We start from the raw sequence: 24,235 nt of genomic DNA on the forward strand, positions 1-24,235 counted from the left end.
AGCAGATTGATCCATGAGATGACCATCCAACATTGCATGAAGGTTTTCTTTTGGAGAGATGGCCGCCTGGCATAATATATGGTGGAAATAAAAAATCTGGTCTTCTCAAAGAGGTGGTCTTTCGAAAAGTTTTCGGAGACAAGGCATCCTACTGAGTGAATGCTACACAACTACTTGAAAGTGTGGAGAAACGTTGTATTTTCCTTTTTTTTAGTTTCGAATTTACCAAAACTTTGCAATAAGCTTAGGGATTAGTGTGGTCTCCTGGGACTGTCTGTTTTGCAAAGTCATTTTGTCAGTCCCAACTTTAGTCCGGAAGTTTGAGGAAATTCTCTCCACATTCCAGGCAAGGTCGCAGCTTGAGTGTCATTGGCGATGGAGTTAGGATAATTACTGGGAGGAAAGGGAGCAGCCCAAAGGGAAGTGTACTGATCTCCGACCGAGCCATCCAGGAAGAGATACTTAATGTGAGCGGCGCTCCAGCCTTTCATGTCTGATGTGACACTTGTGATAGAAGTGCCGCCTCTGATGTCAGAGAGTAAATATTATGTAGTGGACATGCGTCACACGACACGACAAACACAAATGTGGCATTATATACGTCTGACCACACCTCGAGCTCTGCTGCCACACGAGAATTCCTACATGGCCCACAGAGGAACACTGGCTCCGTACTCGCTCCATTGTAAAGCTTAGGCGATGCAACACTTTCATGTAGGCAGAGTTTGTATCTTGGATGATTCATTTGTTGGCAGCTTCCTTGCTAATTTTTCTACTCTATTCATGGACAGTCCCTTATTCGTTCTTAACCCAACTTAATCATAGAATCATAGAATCATAGAATCGTAGAGTTGGAAGGGACCTCCTGGGCCATCTGGTCCAACCCCCTGCTCATGATAGATATGTGATCAGTGCGAGTCAGATGCAAATGAAGAGGTTAACCAGCGACCTTACAGAAAAAAATGCAACCACCACCTGTCAAATCAATGGTAATGGGATTTCGAATGACTCTTACAATATCGGCAGCATAGACGTCGGCCTTCATGTTCAGGAGGCTGTTGCACACGTCCAGTTGACCATTCAAGGCAGCCAGGTGCAGAGGGGTCCGTTTGGTCTGCAGCATAATAGAAACAAAAAAAGTTGAAATCTGTGTTAAAGGGGTTGTACAAGTTTAACTTTTTTTATTCCACAGGCAAGGTCTTGGAAAAGTCAACCACATCAGTTTAAGTGACCAATTACTGCTCCGACACTTCCTTTCTGCGCTCCGAAGTCCTTGTTGACATCGCTGCAGCCAGTTCCTTGGATCAAGTTTACGTCATCATGACAGGTGATTGGCTGCAGTGGTCACCTGCTGCATTCGTGACAGGCACCACTACAGCCATGCCAACAAAGGCCAGGGGGTCAGAGGTGGAGAGCCAATGTTGGAACAGCAAACAATTCCAATTCCTATTCCTTTGGAATAGAAAAAAAAATGTGGACAACCAGTAGAGAGAATTCAGTTGTGACCCAGAGGCCATTGGGTTCTCTGTCTGGTATTTACCAATGACATGATATCAATACTGGCCAGATGGGTTTCCACAAGTAATCTGACTAGATGGTTGAAGCCATTTTGGGCACACAGGTGAAGAGGTGTCAGACCAAGCTTGGTTTTTGCATTCACAAAGGCTTTGTGCCAGAGCAGAACGTCGGCGATCTTGTCATGGCCGTTCTCACAAGCCAGGTGTAAGGCTGCTTTGCCATGCTGCAGATGAAAGGAAGAATAATGGATTATTACATATTGTAAATTACGGTATTATCTTTTGTGCTTTTCTTTAATTCGTTGATCAGACTTGCAGAATTCTCTATTCTGCTTCCTAACAAAATGCGTCACAAAATCCATCAACATCAGTGGACGTTAGAAACTAAGAAAACATTCATGCCCCCATAAAGTCTTAAAAGCTTTAGTACCATGATAATTGAATGATCTCACTTTATCAAATGTACATTTCTGTCCAAAATTAGGTTCAGAGAAGGATTGGGGAGGGGAGCATTCATCCAGAAAAGATGGGCAGTCCAGTTTCCATAGCGCATGTCAATCCTTTTGAGGGTACAGCCAGAAGAGACAGACATTAGCAGTGGTCTTAACACATTTTGCTTTGGTGAAGATAAATGAAGAAATGAATACTGTGCTTATTTCCCTAGGTATCAGTGGGTGAAAAGTGTATTTAATAAAATTGCATTGTACCTATCACTATAAGCTTAAAATGATCTGTGTATTGCTACCGTGACTATACACATTTTTGACACTTTTAATTATGACACTATCCTATAAAATTTCAAATGTAGAAATCAACCAGCCATAAAATACTCTTTTTGGTAGCTAAAAACTATACCATGTAAAAAAGTTGGACAATTTATTTTCCTCAGTAAATGTTAATCCATTGGAGGGCACAGGTATTAACAGATATCACAGCAAATCTAGTTTTGCAAAGATAAAAGAAGCTTGAATACTGTACTTAATTACCTAAGTATCAGGGGGTGAAATATGTAAGGGATGGGCCATGAGCAACGAATCATCAAAAATTGCATTGTACATGTAACCATGAGTACACTGGGTAGAACTTATCAGGGCTGTTTGCATCTTTACACCACTTTTTTAAACAAGTGGTCAGGAAAGTGGCCATGGTTATCTTGGTAAATAGGTCTAGGCAAGAGGTCTGAATTGCATCTTTGTAAGAAAAAGTTTCAATTTTCACTTCAGAGAGAAGTGGCGCAAAAAAAGAAAAACACTCAGCTAAATTTAACAAACAATGTGATATCTTTATATATAAAACTAAATGCATGTCTGTGTGTGTGCATGACCAACCAATCACGAAGCATCTTTCATTTCACCAGAGCTGTTCAAAAGAAGCTGAGCTTTGATTGGTTGCTATGAGCAACAGTTTTCCTTGCAACCAATCACTAAGCATCTCTCATTTCACCAGAGCTGGTTAAAAGAAGCTGAGCTGTGATTGGTTGCTATGAGCAAGTTTTCCCACTTGACAACACCTCAGCAGACACTGACATGGTGGGAGAAATCTAGCATCCCCAGGAACATATGGTATGCTCCCAGCAATTGTCTGCCCCCTCAGAAAGGAGCAGAGAGCACATGACAGGAATGAATCCCCCCCCTGCCCATATACACATCACACATCCTCTATCCCATAGGCACATCTTCCCTCTTAAAGGGATCCCCGGTATGGAAGTTAGGACCGTTCCAGTCAGCTCTGTGGTTCTGACCCCAGGGTCTCTTAAAGGGATCATTGGTATGGAAGTTAGGGCAAATCCACTCTGCATTTTGGTACTGACCCCAGGCCTCTCTTAAAGGGATTCCTGGTATGGAAGTCAGGGCAATTGCCTTCAAATGCTCTGGTACTGACCCCAGGCTCTCTTAAAGGGATCTCCTATACGGAAGTTAGGGAAAATCCCTCAGCGCTCTGATTCTGACCCCAGGGTTTTATTAAAGGGATTATTGGTACGCAAGTCAGGACAAATCCACTCAGCTCTGTGGTTCTGATCCCAGGCTTTCTTAAAGGGATCCCCGGTATGGAAGTGAGGTCAAATCCACTCTGCACTTTGGTACTGACCCCAGGACTCTCTTAAAAGGATCAATGGTATGGAAGTCAGGGCAAATCCACTCAGCGCTCTGGTTCTGACGCCAGGCTGATGGGATGATGTGGGATATTAGGGGTAGTAGTCCGGTGGCTCTGGATAACGAGATGATGTGGGATATTAAGGTTAGTACTCCGGTAGTTCTGGCTGATGGGATGATGTGGGATATTAGAGGTAGTAATCCGGTGGCTCTGGCTGATGGGATGATGTGGGGTATTAGGGGTAGTTGTCCGGTGGCTCTGGCTGATGGGATGATGTGGGGTATTAGGGGTAGTTGTCCGGTGGCTCTGGCTGATGGGATGATGTGGGATATTAGTGGTAGTTGTCCGGTGGCTCTGGCTGATGGGATGATGTGGGGTATTAGGGGTAGTAGTCCAGTGGCTCTGGCTGATAGGATGATGTGACATATTAGGGGTAGTAGTCCGGTGGCTCTGGCTGATGGGATGATGTGGGATATTAGGGGTAGTAGTCCGGTGGCTCTGGCTGATGGGATGATGTGGGGTATTAGGGGTAGTAGTCCAGTGGCTCTGGCTGATAGGATGATGTGACATATTAGGGGTAGTAGTCCGGTGGCTCTGGCTGATGGGATGATGTGGGATATTAGTGGTAGTAATCCGGTGGCTCTGGCTGATGGGATGATGTGGGGTATTAGGGGTAGTAGTCCAGTGGCTCTGGCTGATAGGATGATGTGACATATTAGGGGTAGTAGTCCGGTGGCTCTGGCTGATGGGATGATGTGGGATATTAGTGGTAGTAATCCGGTGGCTCTGGCTGATGGGATGATGTGGGGTATTAGGGGTAGTTGTCCGGTGGCTCTGGCTGATGGGATGATGTGGGATATTAGTGGTAGTTGTCCGGTGGCTCTGGCTGATGGGATGATGTGGGATATTAGTGGTAGTAATCCGGTGGCTCTGGCTGATGGGATGATGTGGGGTATTAGGGGTAGTAGTCCAGTGGCTCTGGCTGATAGGATGATGTGACATATTAGGGGTAGTAGTCCGGTGGCTCTGGCTGACGGGATGATGTGGGATATTAGGGGTAGTAATCCGGTGGCTCTGGCTGATGGGATGATGTGGGGTATTAGGGGTAGTAGTCCAGTGGCTCTGGCTGATAGGATGATGTGACATATTAGGGGTAGTAGTCCGGTGGCTCTGGCTGATGGGATGATGTGGGATATTAGGGGTAGTAGTCCGGTGGCTCTGGCTGATAGGATGATGTGACATATTAGGGGTAGTAGTCCGGTGGCTCTGGCTGACGGGATGATGTAGGATATTAGGGGTAGTAGTCAGGTGGCTCTGGCTGACGGGATGATGTGGGATATTAGGGGTAGTAGTCCGGTAGTTCTGGCTGATGGGATGATGTGGGATATTATGGGTAGTAGTCCGGTGGCTCTGGCTGACGGGATGATGTGGGATATTAGGGGTAGTAGTCCGGTGGCTCTGGCTGACGGGATGATGTGGGATATTAGTGGTAGTTGTCCGGTGGCTCTGGCTGATGGGATGATGTGGGATATTATGGGTAGTAGTCCGGTGGCTCTGGCTGATGGGATGATGCGGAATATTAGTGGTAGTAGTCCGGTGGCTCTGGCTGACGGGATGATGTGGGATATTAGGGGTAGTAGTCCGGTGGCTCTGGCTGACGGGATGATGTGGAATATTAGTGGTAGTAGTCCGGTGGCTCTGGCTGACGGGATGATGTGGGATATTATAGTGAATGTGGCTATGCAGAGTGGGCGGGGCTATACACTCAGCTTTATACATATAGATATAATCATTATAATTTGTTACAACTAACCGTAGCGGGCAGCGCCGGGCTCTTCAGCTAGTTTGGTATAAATAAAGGCACAATAAGCAAAACTAACCATCCCATTAGATACATTTTTCCCATAATCTATAGGTTTGGTGTTACTGTGGATACACATTCTTACACTGTCATACTACACTGTATAACCCCACAGATAAAAATAATAACTTCTCTAGTTTTCCCTAATTCTTACAATATCTTATACAATTCCAAATGTACTAGAAAACCAGCCATAATAAAAATTCTCTCTGCCAGCTAAAACCTAAAGTATACAAAAAAGATGGAGCGTTTAGTTTCTATGATGAAGTTGTCAGATCATTGGAAGATACCGACAGAAGCCAAAGGCACCGGCATCTGAACACAAAGTTTTGTGAGGAGAAGCAAGTAATGGATACCATACTAAGTTCCCTATGTATCAGAGGGTGAAAAGTGCATTTAATGTGACGTAAGCACCAGGTAATCACAAACTGCACTGTCCATTTCACTACAATAAGATAAGGAGCCTTAAATAAACTACTGATGTCCACAGTGTGGTAATGTATCATCATGAATAGACTTATTCTTGGTTATTTTGCTCACAACAAAAGGAGAAACAAAAAGTGTAAAGAGCTGATAGATGTCATTCAGTAAGACAAATGGATTCAAGAAGCTTGAGGGGATGTAAAATGTCAAAACAAGTTTTTACTTTTAGAAATATTTCATTTTTGCTGAGGAATAAAGTGGGGTAATGTGACAGTACATTGGGGCCTTGTGACCTCATATTACCTCATCAAATACATCCACTCTCGCGTGATTCTGTAACAGGATCTTCACAATGCCAATATGACCTCTCTCCGCAGCCACAAGCAATGGCGACCATCCGTTCTACAACAAAAACAGGGGAAAATTAAGGCTCAAATGTTCTTATTTATTTCCATCCTCACTGGGCAGAGAAGTAATTAGGAAATCAATGTTTATTATTTCTAACGCGTTCTGCTAGAAAAATAACCACGTATGAAATAGGAACCTGTGTGAAAATACAGATCACTAACCTACGACAAAACCTTTCTTCCTTTACAGCTTAGAACATAACAGAATCAGCGGCCAAAGATTTCTCCGTATTATTCATTTTATCTCAAATTACAAAGTAACAGCATGAAATAAAAAATAAATTATTCACATTTACCCCAAAGTTGAAATGTGATTGTACATAGTAATGATACCCGCTGCATGGCACGCCAGTATGGTGCAATCAAAATGCAACACTCCAAAAAGGCTAGTAAGTACATACAGCACACCTTCATTTATGTCACTACTCCTTCCCTAAGATATTAGGGAGACACAATGTTCATTCTAACTGTAGAATGACTATTGCCACCAGTTTACCATCAACACCCAAGTATAACATATAAATACTATTGTGATGGTGTGATATGTTATGTGGATGTCATTTTTTTGTATATTCCTATTTTTAACAATTCCAGTTATTTTCATAGTGTTTTTCTTATTACATTGTAAGTCTACAGCCTCACTGTATCTGTCTCTTGATGACCCCCTGTAGTGCATTAATCCCTAAGGCCCTTTGTTCTCCTCTGGGGGGCCTGGAAACTGCCTCAACTTATTTGACTTTCCCTGGACAAGGAAGGGGGTCGGGGGAGAACAGGAGCTGGGCAAGTCAGTTCCGGAGTTGACAGGATCGTGTTCAGACAGCACTTCAGAGAGAGAAGGACCCATTTTATCCTCTGGTGCTAGAGTTTTGGAATCTCGTTTCCCTGGACATTTTATCCTGTTACTGGACTGCATTCTTATTCTGGACTATCTTATCCTTTGTGTGGTGGACTGAATAGGGACCTTTTCGTATTTTTGCCTGAATAAAGGTCTTGGAATTGTTCACTCTTCGCTTGCTCTGTTGATTGTGTGATACCAAAGAAGGACCCCGTGACAACTGGTGGCAGCAGTGGGATCAACAGAGCGTAACCCAATGGAGAACCACCCACAGAGTGAGTACAGAAATTGGACTGTATGCAGTTTACAGGAGAGAGCCAGAGACCTGGGCCTGGACTACCAGGGACTGACTAAAGAGGCCTTAATCGATCTACTGGTGGGCGCTAGCCGGCCACCTCCTCCCAGATGTCTGAAGGACGAGCACTGGAGACAGGGATCCCCTTCCAGAAAAGCCAGTGGTTGGTGTGGTACGAAGAAGAGATGGCGATTCTGGGCCCCGGCGTCTCTCAGGAGTACAAGGAGGAGGCTGCCCGTCCGGCACAGCGGAGACAGGAAGCAATGGAGCTTGAAAGAGGGAGTAACGCAATGTGGAGTGTAACCCCAACAATCCGGGAGCCTGTACGGATCACCCCTTACTATCCGGCCGCAATGGAGGAGGCTTCTGGACAATGAACCACGGCCTGCTCCCACGCCCCGTCTCCCTCCAATTATATCTGCCCTTCCACCTAGTCGCAAGCCGATGACAAATACGCCTCACAATCCTAGGCCCCAACAGTTCCGACCACGACCTGGGGGTATCACAGATAGGAGGTGTTATGGGTGTGGGCAACCGGGACATTTGCAGTCTGGCTGTCCCTCCAGGATTCGGAGGGAGCCCCATGCAGCCCCACCTCGTCCAGTGCATCTTGTACACTCCACCACACCTGAGGAAGAGCTACCACCACCCCCACCAGAGTGGACCACCGACCACGGCACCTTAGATACCCCTCCTGGAGTGTACGGACTCCGGCCTCTGTCCTTTAGCTACTCAGAGCAACGGCAACACCACCTGCATGATGTCTTTATTGATGGATACAAAGTGTCAGGATTTAGAGACACGGGGGCATTCTTGACTATCGCTGACCCCTGTGTGGTTCGACACGAGGCAATTTACCAGGGTCCAGGAATTCCCATTGTCCTGGCGGGGGGTGCCCGCAAATATATACAGCGAGCTTCTGTGCGTTTGGATTATGGTTGTGGAGAAAAACTGTGTTGGATTGGAGTTATGGGAGGACTTCCTGCAGATATCCTCCTTGGGAACGACATTGGGGAGTTACAGTGCCAATTTGTGGGAGCAGTCACCCGACTACAGGCCCTTCAAGCACTACGTCATCCGGACCCCATCGGGGAGCAACCACCACGAACCGCATCAGAGTCGGTAAGCAATACTTTCGCTGCTACTACATTGGGAGAGTCTTGGGACAGAGAGGAGTTTAGGAGAGAAATAGAGGGTGACACTACCTTAGCAGCCCTTAGGCGAAAGGCAGAAACTGGGCACTTGGGAGATAATGGGGATGGCTTCACTCGAGAAAACGGACTGTATTATCGTGTAACAAAGGGCAGTGATCAGGGCAACCCTGACGCAACGACCAGGCAACTCATTGTCCCTCAGAAGTACAGGGCACAGCTACTTCAACTGGCCCATGACATCCCCTTGGCTGGGCATCAAGGGAGAAAAAGGACTGAAAAGAGACTGACCCAAAGATTTTACTGGCCGGGCGTCTCGCAGTCGGTAGCCCATTATTGCCGCACCTGCGATGTGTGCCAGCGAATGCGGCATCCAGGAGCTCGACATAAGGTACCCCTGCAATCCCTGCCCATAATTGAGGAACCATTTCAACATGTAGCCGTCGAAATCATAGGTCCTCTGGCCCACCCCAGCAGGTCAGGGAAAAAAATATATCCTGACCATGGTGGACTATGCCACTAGGTATCCTGAAGCTGTGGCCCTGTCCAGTATTACAGCAGTAAAGGTAGCCGAGGCCCTTGTTACCATCTTTACCCGGGTAGGGTTTCCTAGTGAAATATTGTCGGATCAAGGCACTCAGTTCATGTCAGATCTGGTCCAGTCCCTATGGCATACCTGTGGTGTTCGAGCCATTCGCACCACCCCATACCACCCGCAGACCAACAGACTATGTGAACGCTTTAATGGAACCCTAAAAAATATGCTCAGGGCTTTTGTTGACATTGAGAAAGACTGGGAAAAGTACCTGCCACATCTCCTCTTCGCCTATCGGGAGGTTCCCCAAGAGTCCACAGGGTTCTCCCCCTTCGAACTACTGTTTAGCCGGAAGGTCTCTCACTCTTCTGAAAGAACATTTGGAGGGAGACATCTCAGATACCGGAATGCCCATCGTTACCTATGTTCTAGAGCTCAGAGACCATCTCACCCAGCAAGCTACCTTCGCTAAAGAACATCAGCGAATGGCCCAGTCCAGACAAAAAACCTGGTATGACCGTAATGCCAGGAACCGGGAATTTATGGAAGGACAGCAAGTGCTCATGATTACTGCTTCCCCTGCCTACAAGCTTCAAGCAGTGTGGGAAGGCCCTTATCAGGTTGTCAAGAAAATTAATAACACTATGTTATTGCCCTGGACTCTAGTGGTCGACGACAGAAAACCGTCCACATTAACATGCTGAAAGACTACCACGACCGATCTCTGCCTGTTCTAGCTGTCTGCCACCCCACTAGTGATACCGCCGACGACGAGTATCTCCCAGATCTCCTCCAGGTTGCCCAAGCGGGAGGATCACTGGAACAAGTGCCCCTGGGCTCCCATTTATCGGATATACAAAAGGACGATATTGTCGCCGTACTAAGGCCGAGGGCTGCTGCTTTCTCCTCAAAGCCGGGGAAGACTACTCTCACCAGTCACCATGTGGAAACCCCCCGGACAACGCCCCATCCAGCAGGCTGCCTACCGGGTTCCAGAGGCCGTTCAAGGCATGATAAAGAACGAACTGGAGGAGATGAAACAACTGGGAGTTATTCAGCCATCTCACAGTTCTTGGGCCTCTCCTGTCGTCCTGGTCCCCAAGAAGAATGGTACAACACGATTCTGCGTTGATTACAGATGACTAAATGATGCCACCAAGAATGATGCTTATCCCATGCCCAGGATGGATGATCTATTGGATCGTCTGGCCAGTGCCCAATTTGTGACCACGTTAGACTTGAGCAAGGGGTACTGGCAGATACCCCTAACGGAGGACGCTCGGGAGCGCTCAGCCTTCATTGCTCCATTTGGGCTTTATGAGTTCCTGGGAATGCCCTTTGGGATGAAAACTGCCCCCGCTACGTTCCAGAGACTGGTGGATCGACTGTTACAACAATGTCAGGACTTTGCCTGTGCTTACTTAGACGACATTGCCATTTTTAGCACAACCTGGCAGGAACATCTTAAAAACTTGGGCATAGTGCTGGACTGTATCCTTACTGCAGGACTGACCATTCGCCCTGATAAGTGCCAAATACGATGGCTGAGGTGCAGTACCTCGGGCATAGAGTAGGGGGTGGGACACTAAGGCCTGAGCCTGCCAAGGTGGAAGCCATTAGCAACTGGTGTAGACCCCAGACTGAAAAGCAGGTATTTGCATTTTTAGGAACTGCTGGATACTATCGCAAATTTGTTTCTAACTTCAGCACCTTGGCCAAGCCCCTAACTGACCTGACCCGCAAGAACATGCCTAGGAATGTGACGTGGACGACGGCATGCGAGGATGCCTTTTCAGCGTTAAAGACTGCCCTTGTCACTGCTCCTGTCTTGGCTGCCCCAGATTATAAACGCAGGTTCCTTATGCAGACAGATGCATCCACCTTTGGGATTGGGGCAGTACTTAGCCAAGTGAACGCCGCCAGAGAAGAACATCCTGTTGCTTTTGCCAGTTGGAAACTACTGTATCGGGAAGTTGCCTATGCCACTATTGAAAAGGAGTGCCTTGCCATCGTATGGGCGCTAAAAAAATTGCAGCCCTACTTGTATGGCAGAGACTTTACAATTGTTACAGACCACAACCCCCTCACATGGTTGAATCGCATATCAGGGGACAATGGAAGATTGCTGCGGTGGAGCTTGTCCTTACAACCCTACAGCTTCTCCATCCAATACAAGCGGGGAAGCCAACACCAGAACGCCGATGGACTGTCTCGACAAGAAGAACCATAGGCTCCCCAGGCCGACCTACCCCTGCCACTGTACAAGGAACTATAAATAACTGAGCAATGTGGACAAAAGTGAGCAGGCCAGAGGTCTGTGTAGACCTCATGGCATGCTCACTGATTATGGGGGGAGAGGTTGTGATGGTGTGATATGTTATGTGGATGTCTTTTTTTGTATATTCCTATTTATTTTCATAGTGTTTTTCTTATTACATTGTAAGTCTACAGCCTCACTGTATCTGTCTCTTGATGACCCCCTGTAGTGCATTAATCCCTAAGGCCCTTTGTTCTCCTCTGGGGGGCTTGGAAACCACCTCAACTTGTTTGACTTTCCCTGGACAAGGAAGGGGGTCGGGGGAGAACAGGAGCTGGGCAAGTCAGTTCCGGAGTGGACAGGATCGTGTTCAGACAGCACTTCAGAGAGAAGGACCCATTTTATCCTCTGGTGCTAGAGTTTTGGAATCTCGTTTCCCTGGACATTTTATCCTGTTACTGGACTGCATTCTTATTCTGGACTATCTTATCCTTTGTGTGGTGGACTGAATATGGACCTTTTCGTATTTTTGCCTGAATAAAGGTCTTGGAATTGTTCACTCTTCGCTTGCTCTGTTGATTGTGTGATACCAGAGAAGGACCCCGTGACAACTATAATATCGCATCTTAATTAAAAACTGTAGTACTACTCTCTGTGTGCAAGAATATAACTACTATAATACTGCAACCTATGTACAAGAATATAACTACTATAAAACTGCATCTATGTACAAGAATATAACTACTATAACACTGCCCCTATGTACAAGAATATAACTACTATAATACTGCCCCATATGTACAAGAATATAACTACTATAATACTGCCCCTATGTACAAGAATATAACTACTATAATACTGCCCCTATGGACAAGAATATAACTACTATAATACTGCCCATATGTACAAGAATATAACTACTATAATACTGCCCCTATGTACAAGACTATAACTACTATAATACTGCCCCTATGTACAAGAATATAACTACTATAATACGGCCCCTATGTACAAGAATATAACTACTACAATACTGTCCCTATGTGTAAAAATATAACTACTATAATACTGTCCCTATGTACAAGAATATAACTATTATAATACTTCCCCTATGTACAAGAATATAACTACTATAATACTGCTCCTATGTACAAGAATATAACTACTATAATACTATCCCCTATGTTCAAGAATATAACTACTATAATTCTGCCCCTATGTACAAGAATATAACTACTATAATACTGTCCCTATGATCAAGAATATAACTACTATAATACTGCCCCTATGTAAAAGAATATAACTACTATAATACTGATCCTGTGTACAAGAATATAACTACTATAATGCTATCCCCTATGTTCAAGAATATAACTACTACAATACTGCTCCTATGTACAAGAATATACCTACTATAATACTGCCCCCTATGTACAAGAATATGACTACTATAATACTGCTCCTATGTACAAGAATATTACTACTATTATACTGCTCCTATGTACAAGAATATAACTACTATAGTACTGCTCCTATGTACAAGATTATAACTACTATAACACTGCCTCCTATGTGCAAGAATATAACTACTATAATACTGCCCCCTATGTACAAGAATATAACTACTATAATACTGCTCCTATGTACAAGAATATAACTACTATAATACTGCCCCATATACAAGAATATAACTACTATAATACTGCTCCAATATACAAGAATATAACTACTATAATACTGCTCCTATGTACAAGAATATAGCTACGATAATACTGCTCCTATGTACAAGAATATAACTACTATTATACTGCTCCTATGTACAAGAATATAACTACTATAATACTGCTCCTATGTACAAGAATATAACTACTATAATACTGCTCCTATGTACAAGAATATAACTACTATAATACTGCTCCTATGTACAAGAATATAGCTACTATAATACTGCTCCTATGTACAAGAATATAACTACTATAATACTGCCCCTATGTACAAGAATATAACTACTATAATACTGCTCCTATGTACAAGAATATAACTACTATAATACTGCTCCTATGTACAAGAATATAACTACTATTATACTTCTCCTATGTACAAGAATTTAACTACTATAATACTGCTCCTATGTACAAGAATATAACTACTATTATACTGCTCCTATGTACAAGAATATAACTACTGTAATACTGCCTCCTATGTACAAGAATATAACTACTATAATACTGCTCCCTATGTACAAGAATATACACTCACTGGCCACTTTATTAGGTACACCTGTCCAACTGTGTGTTAAGACTTAATTTCTAATCAGCCAATCACATGGCGGCAACTCAGTGCATTTAGGCATGTAGACATGGTCAAGACAATCTCCTGCAGTTCAAACCGAGCATCAGTATGGGGAAGAAAGGTGATTTGAGTGCCTTTGAACGTGGCATGATTGTTGGTGCCAGAAGGGCTGGTCTGAGTATTTCAGAAACTGCTGATCTACTGGGATTTTCACGCACAACCATCTCTAGGGTTTACAGAGAATGGTCCGAAAAAGAAAAAAAATCCAGTGAGCGGCAGTTCTGTGGCCGGAAATGCCTTGTTGATGCCAGAGGTCAGAGGAGAATGGGCAGACTGGTTCGAGCTGATAGAAAGGCAACAGTGACTCAAATTGCCACCCGTTACAACCAAGGTAGGCAGAAGAGCATCTCTGAACGCACAGTGCGTCGAACTTTGAGGCAGATGGGCTACAGCAGCAGAAGGCCACACTGGGTACCACTCCTCTCAGCTAAGAACAGGAAACTGAGGCTACAATTTGCACAAGCTCATCGAAATTGGACAGTAGAAGATTGGAAAAACGTTGCCTGGTCTGATGAGTCTCGATTTCTGCTGCGACATTCGGATGGTAGGGTCAGAATTTGGCGTAAACAACATGAAAGCATGGATCCATCCTGCCTTGTATCAACGGTTCAGGCTGGTGGTGGTGGTGTCATGGTGTGGGGAATTTTTTCTTGGCACTCTTTGGGCCCCTTGGTACCAATTGAGCATCGTTGCAACGCCACAGCCTACCTGAGTATTGTTGCTGACCATGTCCATCCCTTTATGACCACAATGTACCCAACATCTGATGGCTACTTTCAGCAGGATAATGCGCCATGTCATAAAGCTCGAATCATCTCAGATTGGTTTCTTGAACATGACAATGAGTTCACTGTACTCAAATGGCCTCCTCAGTCACCAGATCTCAATCCAATAGAGCATCTTTGGGATGTGGTGGAACGGGAGATTCGCATCAGGGATGTGCAGCCGACAAATCTGCGCCAACTGTGTGATGCCATCATGTCAATATGGTCCAAAATCTCTGAGGAATGCTTCCAGCACCTTGTTGAATCTCTGCCACGAAGAATTGAGGCAGTTCTGAAGGCAAAAGGGGGTCCAACCCGTTACTAGCATGGTGTACCTAATAAAGTGGCCAGTGAGTGTAACTACTATAATACTGCTCCTATGTACAAGAATATAACTACTATAATACTGCCCCCTATGTACAAGAATATAACTACTATAATACTGCTCCTATGTACAAGAATATAACTACTATAATACTGCCCCTATATACAAGAATATAACTACTATAATACTGCTCCAATATACAAGAATATAACTACTATAATACTGCTCCTTTGTACAAGTATATAGCTACTATAATACTGCTCCTATGTACAAGAATATAACTACTATAATACTGCCCCTATGTACAAAAATATAACTGCTATAATACTACCCCCTACGTGCAAGAATATACCTACTATAATTTTGCCCCCTATGTACAAGAATATAGCTACTATAATACTGCTCCTATGTACAAGAATATAACTACTATAATACTGCCCCTATGTACAAGAATATAACTACTATAATACTGCCCCTATATACAAGAATATAACTACTATAATACTGCTCCTATGTACAAGAATATAACTACTATAATACTGCTCCTATGTACAAGAATATAACTACTATAATACTGCTCCTATGTACAAGAATATAACTACTATTATACTGCTCCTATGTACAAGAATATAACTACTATAATACTGCTCCTATGTACAAGAATATAACAACTATAATACTGCCCCTATATACAAGAATATAACTACTATAATACTGCTCCTATATACAAGAATATAACTACTATAATACTGCTCCTATGTACAAGAATATAACTACTATAATACTGCCCCTATATACAAGAATATAACTACTATAATACTGCCCCTATATACAAGAATATAACTACTATAATACTGCTCCTATATACAAGAATATAACTACTATAATACTGCTCCTATGTACAAGAATATAACTACTATAATACTGCCCCTATATACAAGAATATAACTACTATAATACTGCCCCCTATGTACAAGAATATGACTACTATAATACTGCTCCTATGTACAAGAATATAACTACTATAATACTGCTCCTATGTACAAGAATATAACTACTATAATACTGCCCCCTATGTACAAGAATATAACTACTATAATACTGCCCCTATGTACAAGAATATAACTACTATGATACTGTTTCTATGTACAAGAATATAACTAGTATAATACATTTCTTACCTGTAAGAATAAATCTGCAATAATACCATCCCTATACTAAAACTATAATGCTGTACCAAGTAAAATAATATAACTACTATAATAATTCAGTCCATCTCACATCACGGACCAGACTTACCATTAGAGTGTGCACATAGAGGGGATAATGGCACTAAAAATGTACACTTTTTTATATGAGAGATTAAGTACGGTACATGTCGCACTTTCACTCAGTCACCGGTCACCTGTTCCTGTCTGTTCATGGTCTGTTGCATCTGATTGGAGCTTATATGTTTAATTATCTCTAGTAAAATGTCTTCATTCCCCATCCTGGTGCAGTAATGCAGTGGAGTCTCCCCAGTCTGCAGAGACGAAAAAAGATATTTTTAAAATCAAATTTGTACATATCACTGACAACATAAGAATGTAGGACTAGAAGTTTCAGAACACTTAGGCTGTGTGCACACGCTGCGGATTTTGCCGCGGTTCCGCAGCGGTTTTGGCCGCTGCGAACCCGCAGCAGTTTCTGCTGCGGTGTACAGTACCATGATTCCCTATGGGAATCAAAAACCGCAATGCAGACGGTGCGGAATTTTCCGCGCGGATTATCTGCGGTTTTCAATCCGCAGAAAGAATTGACATGTCAATTCTTTCTGCGGATTCTCCTGCGGTTTGCCATCTCCTCTATTGAGGAGATGAAAAACCGCAGGGCAAAACCGCAGAGCAATCCGCAGGTAAAACCGCAGGTCTTTTGACCTGCGGTTTCACCTGCGGATTTTACAAAATCTGCGCGGATGAATCCGCACCTAATCCGCAGCGTGTGCACACAGCCTAACAATACAGATCTGATAATACAGACAAGTGGCAGAGGATTATACAGTAAGCTGGGAAAATAGCACAACACATCTATTTACATTCAAGGTAAAATTATATATGTTTTTATTAAATTTCCAATATTATAACACCAACATAATCTGCTGCAATGTACAATAACTGCCATTACTCATATTCTTCTATAAGGGCAGTATTATAGTAGTTATATTCTTGTACATAGGAGCAGTATTATAGTAGTTATGTTCCTGTACATAGGAGCAGTATTATAGTAGTTATATTCTTGTACATAGGGGCAGTATTATAGTCGTTATATTCTTGTATATAGGAGCAGTATTATAGTAGTTATATTCTTGTACATAGGGGCAGTATTATAGTAGTTATATTATTGTACATAGGAGCAATATTATAGTAGTTATATTCTTGTACATAGGGAGCAGTATTATAGTAGTTATATTCTTGTACATAGGGGCAGTATTATAGTCGTTATATTCTTGTACATAGGAGCAGTATTATATTAGTTATATTCTTGTACATCGGGGCAGTATTATAGTAGTTATATTCTTGTACAAAGGGGCAGTATTATAGTAGTTATATTCTTGTATATAGGGACAGAATTATAGTAGTTATATTCTTGTACATAGGGGCAGTATTACAGTAGTTATATTCTTGTACAGAGGAGCAATATTATAGTAGCTATATTCTTGTACATAGGGGCAGTATTATAGTAGTTATATTCTTGTACATAGGAGCAGTATTATAGTAGTTATATTCTTGTACATAGGGGCAGCATTGTAGTAGTTATATTCTTGTACATAGGGGGCAGTATTATAGTTGTTATATTCTTGTACATAGAAGCAGTATTATAGTAGTTATATTCTTGTACAGAGGAGCAATATTATAGTAGCTATATTCTTGTACATAGGGGCAGTATTATAGTAGTTATATTATTGTATATAGGAGCAGTATTATAGTAGTTATATTCTTGTAAATAGGGGCAGCATTGTAGTAGTTATATTCTTGTACATAGGGGCAGTATTATAGTAGTTATATTCTTGCACAGAGTAGCAGTATTATAGTAGCTATATTCTTGTACATGGGGGCAGTATTATAGTAGTTATATTCTTGTACAAAGGGGCAGTATTGTAGTAGTTATATTCTTGCACATAGGGGGCAGTATTATAGTTGTTATATTCTTGTACATAGAAGCAGTATTATAGTAGTTATATTCTTGCACAGTGGAGCAGTATTATAGTAGCTATATTCTTGTACATAGGAGGCAGTATTATAGCAGTTATATTCTTGTACATAGGGGCAGTATTATAGTAGTTATATTCTTGTACAAAGGGGCAGTATTGTAGTAGTTATATTCTTGTACATAGGGGCAGTATTATAGTTGTTATATTCTTGTACATAGAAGCAGTATTATAGTTGTTATATTCTTGTACATAGAAGCAGTATTATAGTAGTTATATTCTTGTACATAGGGGCAGTATTATAGTAGTTATATTCTTGTACATAGGGAGCAGTATTATAGTAGCTATATTCTTGTACATAGGAGCAGTATTATAGTAGTTATATTCTTGTACAGAGGAGCAGTATTATAGTAGCTATATTCTTGTACATAGGGGCAGTATTATAGTAGTTATATTCCTGTACATAGCGGCAGTATTATAGTAGTTATATTCTTGTACATAGGGGCAGTATTATAGTAGTTATATTCTTGTACATAGGAGCAGTATTATAGTAGTTATATTCTTGAACATAGGGGCAGTATTACAGTAGTTATATTCTTGTACATAGGGGCAGTATTATAGTAGTTATATTCATGTACATAGGGGCAGTATTATAGTAGTTATATTCCTGTACATAGGGGCAGTATTATAGTAGTTATATTCTTGTACATAGGGGCAGTATTATAGTAGTTATATTCTTGTACATAGGGGCAGTATTATAGTATTTATATTCTTGTACATAGGGAGCAGTATTATAGTAGTTATATTCCTGTACATAGGGGCAGTATTATAGTAGTTATATTCTTGTACATAGGGGCAGTATTATAGTAGTTATATTCTTGTACATAGGGAGCAGTATTATAGTAGTTATATTCCTGTACATATGAGCAGTATTATAGTAGTTATATTCTTGTACATAGGGGCAGTATTATAGTAGTTATATTCTTGTACATAGGGGCAGTATTATAGTAGTTATATTCTTGTACATAGGGGCAGTATTATAGTAGTTATATTCCTGTACATAGGGGCAGTATTATAGTAGTTATATTCTTGTACATAGGGGCAGTATTATAGTAGTTATATTCTTGTACATAGGAGCAGTATTATAGTTGTTATATTCTTGTACATAGGAGCAGTATTATAGTAGTTATATTCTTGTACATAGGGGCAGTATTATAGTAGTTATATTCTTGTACACAGGAGCAGTATTATAGTAGTTATATTCTTGTACATAGGAGCAGTATTATAGTTGTTATATTCTTGTACATAGGGGCAGTATTATAGTAGTTATATTCTTGTACACAGGAGCAGTATTATAGTAGTTATATTCTTGTACATAGGAGCAGTATTATAGTTGTTATATTCGTGTGCATGGTAGCAATATTTATATTCTCATTTTGCCAACTTATTGCCTGGTTTATGGTGTTGCTCTCCAGTATTGTAATCACTTTTCCTTTTGTGTCCTGTGCGGTTGTCTTCCATTATCACTGTCTGGAGTGGAGGACTGCGCCGGAGCCAAGTGCCGGATATCGTTTATATAGAGGAGGTTTCAGCATAAACATTGATGTGTATGAAGCCGGGGTCTATGTACTGAGCCAGCCCCTGAATGTGCCGCCGGCCTGACAGTGGCATCTGATCCCTATGTATAGCCATAGATCTTCTCAGGAGTCAACAAGCTTTTCTGCACTGTAAACTTTCCAAATAAATATTATTATAATACTTAACATTTATTTAAATTGCGGTTTGGGATGTGAGAGGTGCAGGAAACATAATCCGTGACAGTAATGCTCAGAACAGAACATCGGGCATTCTGTCAAGTTTTCTTGCTTTGCAGAAAGTATTTAATTAATTGTACTTCAACATATTTCCTCTAATTATTATTATCTTAATCAAAGATTTAGGAGACCAGTCGGCGTTCAGGTGAATTCACCTTAGTACCCGGCACCAATACTTAAAGCCCAGGGCAGAATTCCAGGATTAGCAAATGCACAAATTGTGCGATAATGAAAATGTCAATGTAGGAATAGCAGCCTGGGAATGTCTAATAATTATTATTTCACTATATATGGGTGTGTTCAGCAATCACACTGCTAACACGTTTCGCCAATTTATCGGTTTCCTCAAAGGATGACACAATAGTGTAAATGAAAAAGTGCCCAGACACGTGTAAGAAGATGGAAGCTGTGCCCACGTTGCCCCTTGAAAAAATGTGTATTATTCTGCTGAGTAATGTGAACTGTGATATGAGTTGATGTTCTGCCTTGCCTGACAGTAGGGAGTGTTAAAGTAAAAGTTTGGGACTAGCCCATAGGGGGAGGGGTTAGAGGGAAGGAATAGAGTTGGTTTCCTTTTAGGACGTCAGATAGGGACCAGTTTGTGTACAAAGCAGACCTAAGGTCTGGTCAGTGAGCAAGAGTCGCATGACGTGGGTGTCCCTAACGTGAGAGGAGACCGTGACAGGAGATGGCGACATCCTGGTGGACAGAAGAGACTGAAAGAGAGAGTGATCGAGCGGAGACGGGTCCAAAGGAAGGACACCTAGCAGTACGGCCCAGAGTGTATAATTGAGAGGGATAACGGGCCAAGAAAGGACAGAGTACATGAGACGAAGAGAGAGCCCCGGGAGTTCCATGGTGTCAGAAAGCAGAAACGTTCCGGCCATACTGGCAAGATGGAGGGGAAAGAAGACGCAGAGCCGAATGTTGAGAATAAGACTCTTGCTAACTGGACTGTAGTGCTGAGCTGGGATGTGGCGAAGGAAAGTGAAATGGTGGAGATCGAGAACAAACAAGGAATGAGAAAGGACTTGAGGCTGTGAATGAACAATGCTCCGTATTGTAAACCGTCCCTAAAGTTGTGTACCCGCTACCTGCTGTGCACACATCCTGCACAGTTATCGCTACGTTAAAAGTTAATTTCTGTCTAGTCATCTCCCTTATTGAAGTCCTCAACATCTGGTCTTGCCAATCAAAGTAATCAGTAACATACGGACTGAAAGGGCATAGTGCCCCCCATGGGACAAGTCCACACCCCAAGCCAGGACCCCCACCTTCATGTGACATACCTCGCCCTGTGCCATGTCACACACGCACCCTATATAAAGCTGTGAACCATGTGACCACCACGTCAGCACTAAGGGCCGGCACAAAGAAAGCGACAAAAAAGGCACTTGCATCATCTGGTGACGTAGTGCTGAAACCATCAGCGTTAGATACTGGGCACACCGTCACATAGGAAGGGATAGAACACATACGAATTGTCCAATACATTTTATATCTATAGTCGACATGACGGCGATGCAGTATAATATTCATATCCCCGGTGTTTTTGCATCTGTGTTGGTAGACAATGTTCTGGTGCACTGATCAATAGATAAGAGTAAGGAAGGGGTTAATCTCCTTAGAGCTGTCAATAATGAGGGTTGTGACTGGGGGAATGCAGGGAGGGTCTTTTACTAATTATGCAGATAAGAATTCTGCTGTTTTCTACCTTGTATGATTTACCTAAATGTATGCACAAGGGTATAAAATAAAGAACACTCCGGGAAACACCGGAGATTGTTGGAAATCCCAAGCTGTGCATTTCCCATGTAAACATTGCTACTAACATTGGATATTCAGAGTTATCCTCACCTGAGACGTGGCGGAAATATCAGCATCATGATCCAGCAGGAGTCTGATGATCTGCACAGTCTCTTCCTGACAGTGGATCATGTTTTCACCCACGGCCGCTGCTAGATGTAGAGCGGTTTCTCCTTCCTGGAAGCAAAATACCCGGCATTCTCATGTATTGAATATACCTTTAGTCTGGCAGCAGACCGGACTCCCCGGCCGCCCACTAGTATCTGCTCTGGAGCTCGCCAATCAATGGATATTTACCGTCTGTGACCTACCTGGTTGGGTTTCCGGACGGAGGCAATGGCGTCCGCCGGGCTCCGCTCACTGGACAGGTAGTTAAGTATAACCTCCACAATAGGCAGGTGACAGTGCCGGACGGCCGTGTGCAGGGCGTTCTCTCCAGCCTGGGATGACAGGGTCAGAGTTATAATACTAAAGGAAAAAATGAGTGATGTTCCCCAAACATTCTGCGGGTGCTAAGATTTATGCAAACTAAAGGTGATCTCCATGACACCATGACACAACACTATGCAGAGGAGACGAGAGATGTTCGCCATTCCAATGCCAAACAAGTGATCTGTGAGTGCTAAAATGAATGCAAAACATATATCCCAATGTGGCGCCCCCAGGAGTATGGCCGCCACAGTGGCTTTGCCTTCCTCCAAGGAGGGTAATGCCAGGCTTGGAAGCAGTGAAGGGTCTCTCTCACAGTTAACCTATACATGCAACACAGTTCCACTCCAGGCCAGCAGGGGGGACTCTGAACCGGAATTGAAGGGAGGAGTGCTCTCTGAGGGCCAAGAGGAAGGAGTGGTCAGTTAGTATGAGGAGGGTGAAGTGTGCAGACGTGAGGGAGAAGCGCGGAGATTGAGCGGAGAGGAAAGGCTCATCTCCAGTGAGAGCGCATGAACTGGAGCCTGGTCTCCACGGTTGTACGGATACTAATGGTCCTGCAACAGATACCAGAGGAGTAGAAGGCTGTAAATGCCCTACCCGCATCTAAGACTTGAAGGCACAACAGCACGGAGTGAGCCAAGAGAGGAATAGCGGCTACAGCTGTCTGCCATACGAGGAGTGCTAGTACAAGAGAATTAGGAGGAACTTCAGTGTAACTCAGTACTAGGAGTACTTCACTCAAATAAGCGCTAAGAAAGAGACTGCACAGCCCGTCTGCTGAGAGAGAATTCCTGAGCTGCTTCCAGGCTAGCCTGCTCCGTTACCATCTGTAATCAGGACCCTGGACTGCAGTTATCAAGTAAACGTACAGAAATTTCATCCCACTGTGTCTTTGCTTCCTACCTTTCCGGCACCGCTACATCCCCGTGCCAACCACATCTACACTGCCCTGGGACTACAGCTTCACCTGTGGGGAGCTTTTACATCTTGGCTGCACCATACCATCAGTCCCAGCGGATCTGCATGCAGCGTCGGTTTAACATCTCACTTGCCGAACACCACAGGTGGCGTCACGAACTATTCCATTAACTACACTCCACCATTCAATCTCCCCTAATACTTGGGCGCCCAGGGCCACGGACCGGGTCACTGCTGCTGTGACACATCCCGCTGACACCGGCCCGGTACCGAGTACCCCACAGCCCTGGGAGGGCGACCCACCTGGGGCACAGAATACGAGCTTTTCATCAATATCTGCACTGTTAGGCCATGTTCACACGGTGAGTATTTGGTCAGTGTTTTACACAACAACAGATTAGAGGAATGACTGAATATGAAGCACCTTTGACTGCCACGTGACCTCTCCTCCCTCTTCCATCAATGTTCGGATCATCTTTACGTTGCCGTATTGAGCGGCTATATGCACTGCGGTCTCACCGTTCTGAGGAGAAGATGAAAAAAATGTCATTAATAAGACTGGAGATGCAAGAGCTAAGAAAAATAGACATTTCTAAGTTCAATGGGAGCTGTATGAATTCATATGTAGTGTGCGTTCCTGTATAAATCTGTATGTGGTGAGCTCCCCCTGGTGGTGGCTGTATAAATCTGTATGTAGTGAGCTCCCCTTAGTGGTGACTGTACAAATCTGTATGTAGTGAGCTCCCTCTAGTGGTGACTGTATAAATATGTACAGTTGTGGCCAAAAGTATAGACACCCCTGCAATTCTGTCAGATAATACTCAGTTTCTTCCTGAAAATGATTGCAAACAAATTCTTTGGTATTATTATCTTCATTTAATTTGTCTTAAATGAAAAAACACAAAAAGAATTGTCCTAAAGCCAAATTGGATATAATTCCACACCAAACATAAAAAAGAGGGTGGACAAAAGTATTGGCACTGTTCGAAAAATCATGTGATGCTTCTCTAATTTGTGTAATTAACAGCACCTGTAACTTACCTGTGGCACCAAACAGGTGTTGGCAATAACTAAATCACACTTGCAGCCAGCTGACATGGATTAATGTTGACTCAACCTCTGTCCTGTGTCCTTGTGTGTACCACATTGAGCATGGAGAAAAGAAAGAAGACCAAAGAACTGTCTGAGGACTTGAGAAACCAAATTGTGAGGAAGCATGAGCTATCTCAAGGCTACAAGTCCATCTCCAAAGACCTGAATGT

General features: G+C 43.0%; 1 protein-coding gene across 2 annotated transcripts in view; it reads right to left on the reverse strand.

The window, feature by feature from the left end:
- The window catches only part of LOC141101357 (uncharacterized), a 114,863-nt gene that overhangs the window by 55,424 nt on the left and 35,204 nt on the right, over window positions 1-24,235 (reverse strand). For both annotated transcript variants that reach the window (XM_073590419.1, XM_073590418.1), the window contains 7 exons: window positions 23,398-23,496; window positions 21,935-22,063; window positions 21,675-21,800; window positions 16,222-16,338; window positions 6,199-6,297; window positions 1,541-1,741; window positions 1,016-1,114 (listed from right to left, as the gene is read on the reverse strand). In XM_073590419.1, coding sequence (XP_073446520.1) covers window positions 1,016-1,114; window positions 1,541-1,741; window positions 6,199-6,297; window positions 16,222-16,338; window positions 21,675-21,800; window positions 21,935-22,063; window positions 23,398-23,496 — 870 coding nt within the window. The remainder of the gene's footprint in view (window positions 1-1,015; window positions 1,115-1,540; window positions 1,742-6,198; window positions 6,298-16,221; window positions 16,339-21,674; window positions 21,801-21,934; window positions 22,064-23,397; window positions 23,497-24,235) is intronic.

The sequence above is a fragment of the Dendrobates tinctorius genome, unplaced genomic scaffold (genome assembly GCF_039654945.1).
Source record: "Dendrobates tinctorius isolate UK_male_01 unplaced genomic scaffold, ASM3965494v1 ptg000116l, whole genome shotgun sequence".
Lineage (NCBI taxonomy): Eukaryota > Metazoa > Chordata > Amphibia > Anura > Dendrobatidae > Dendrobates > Dendrobates tinctorius.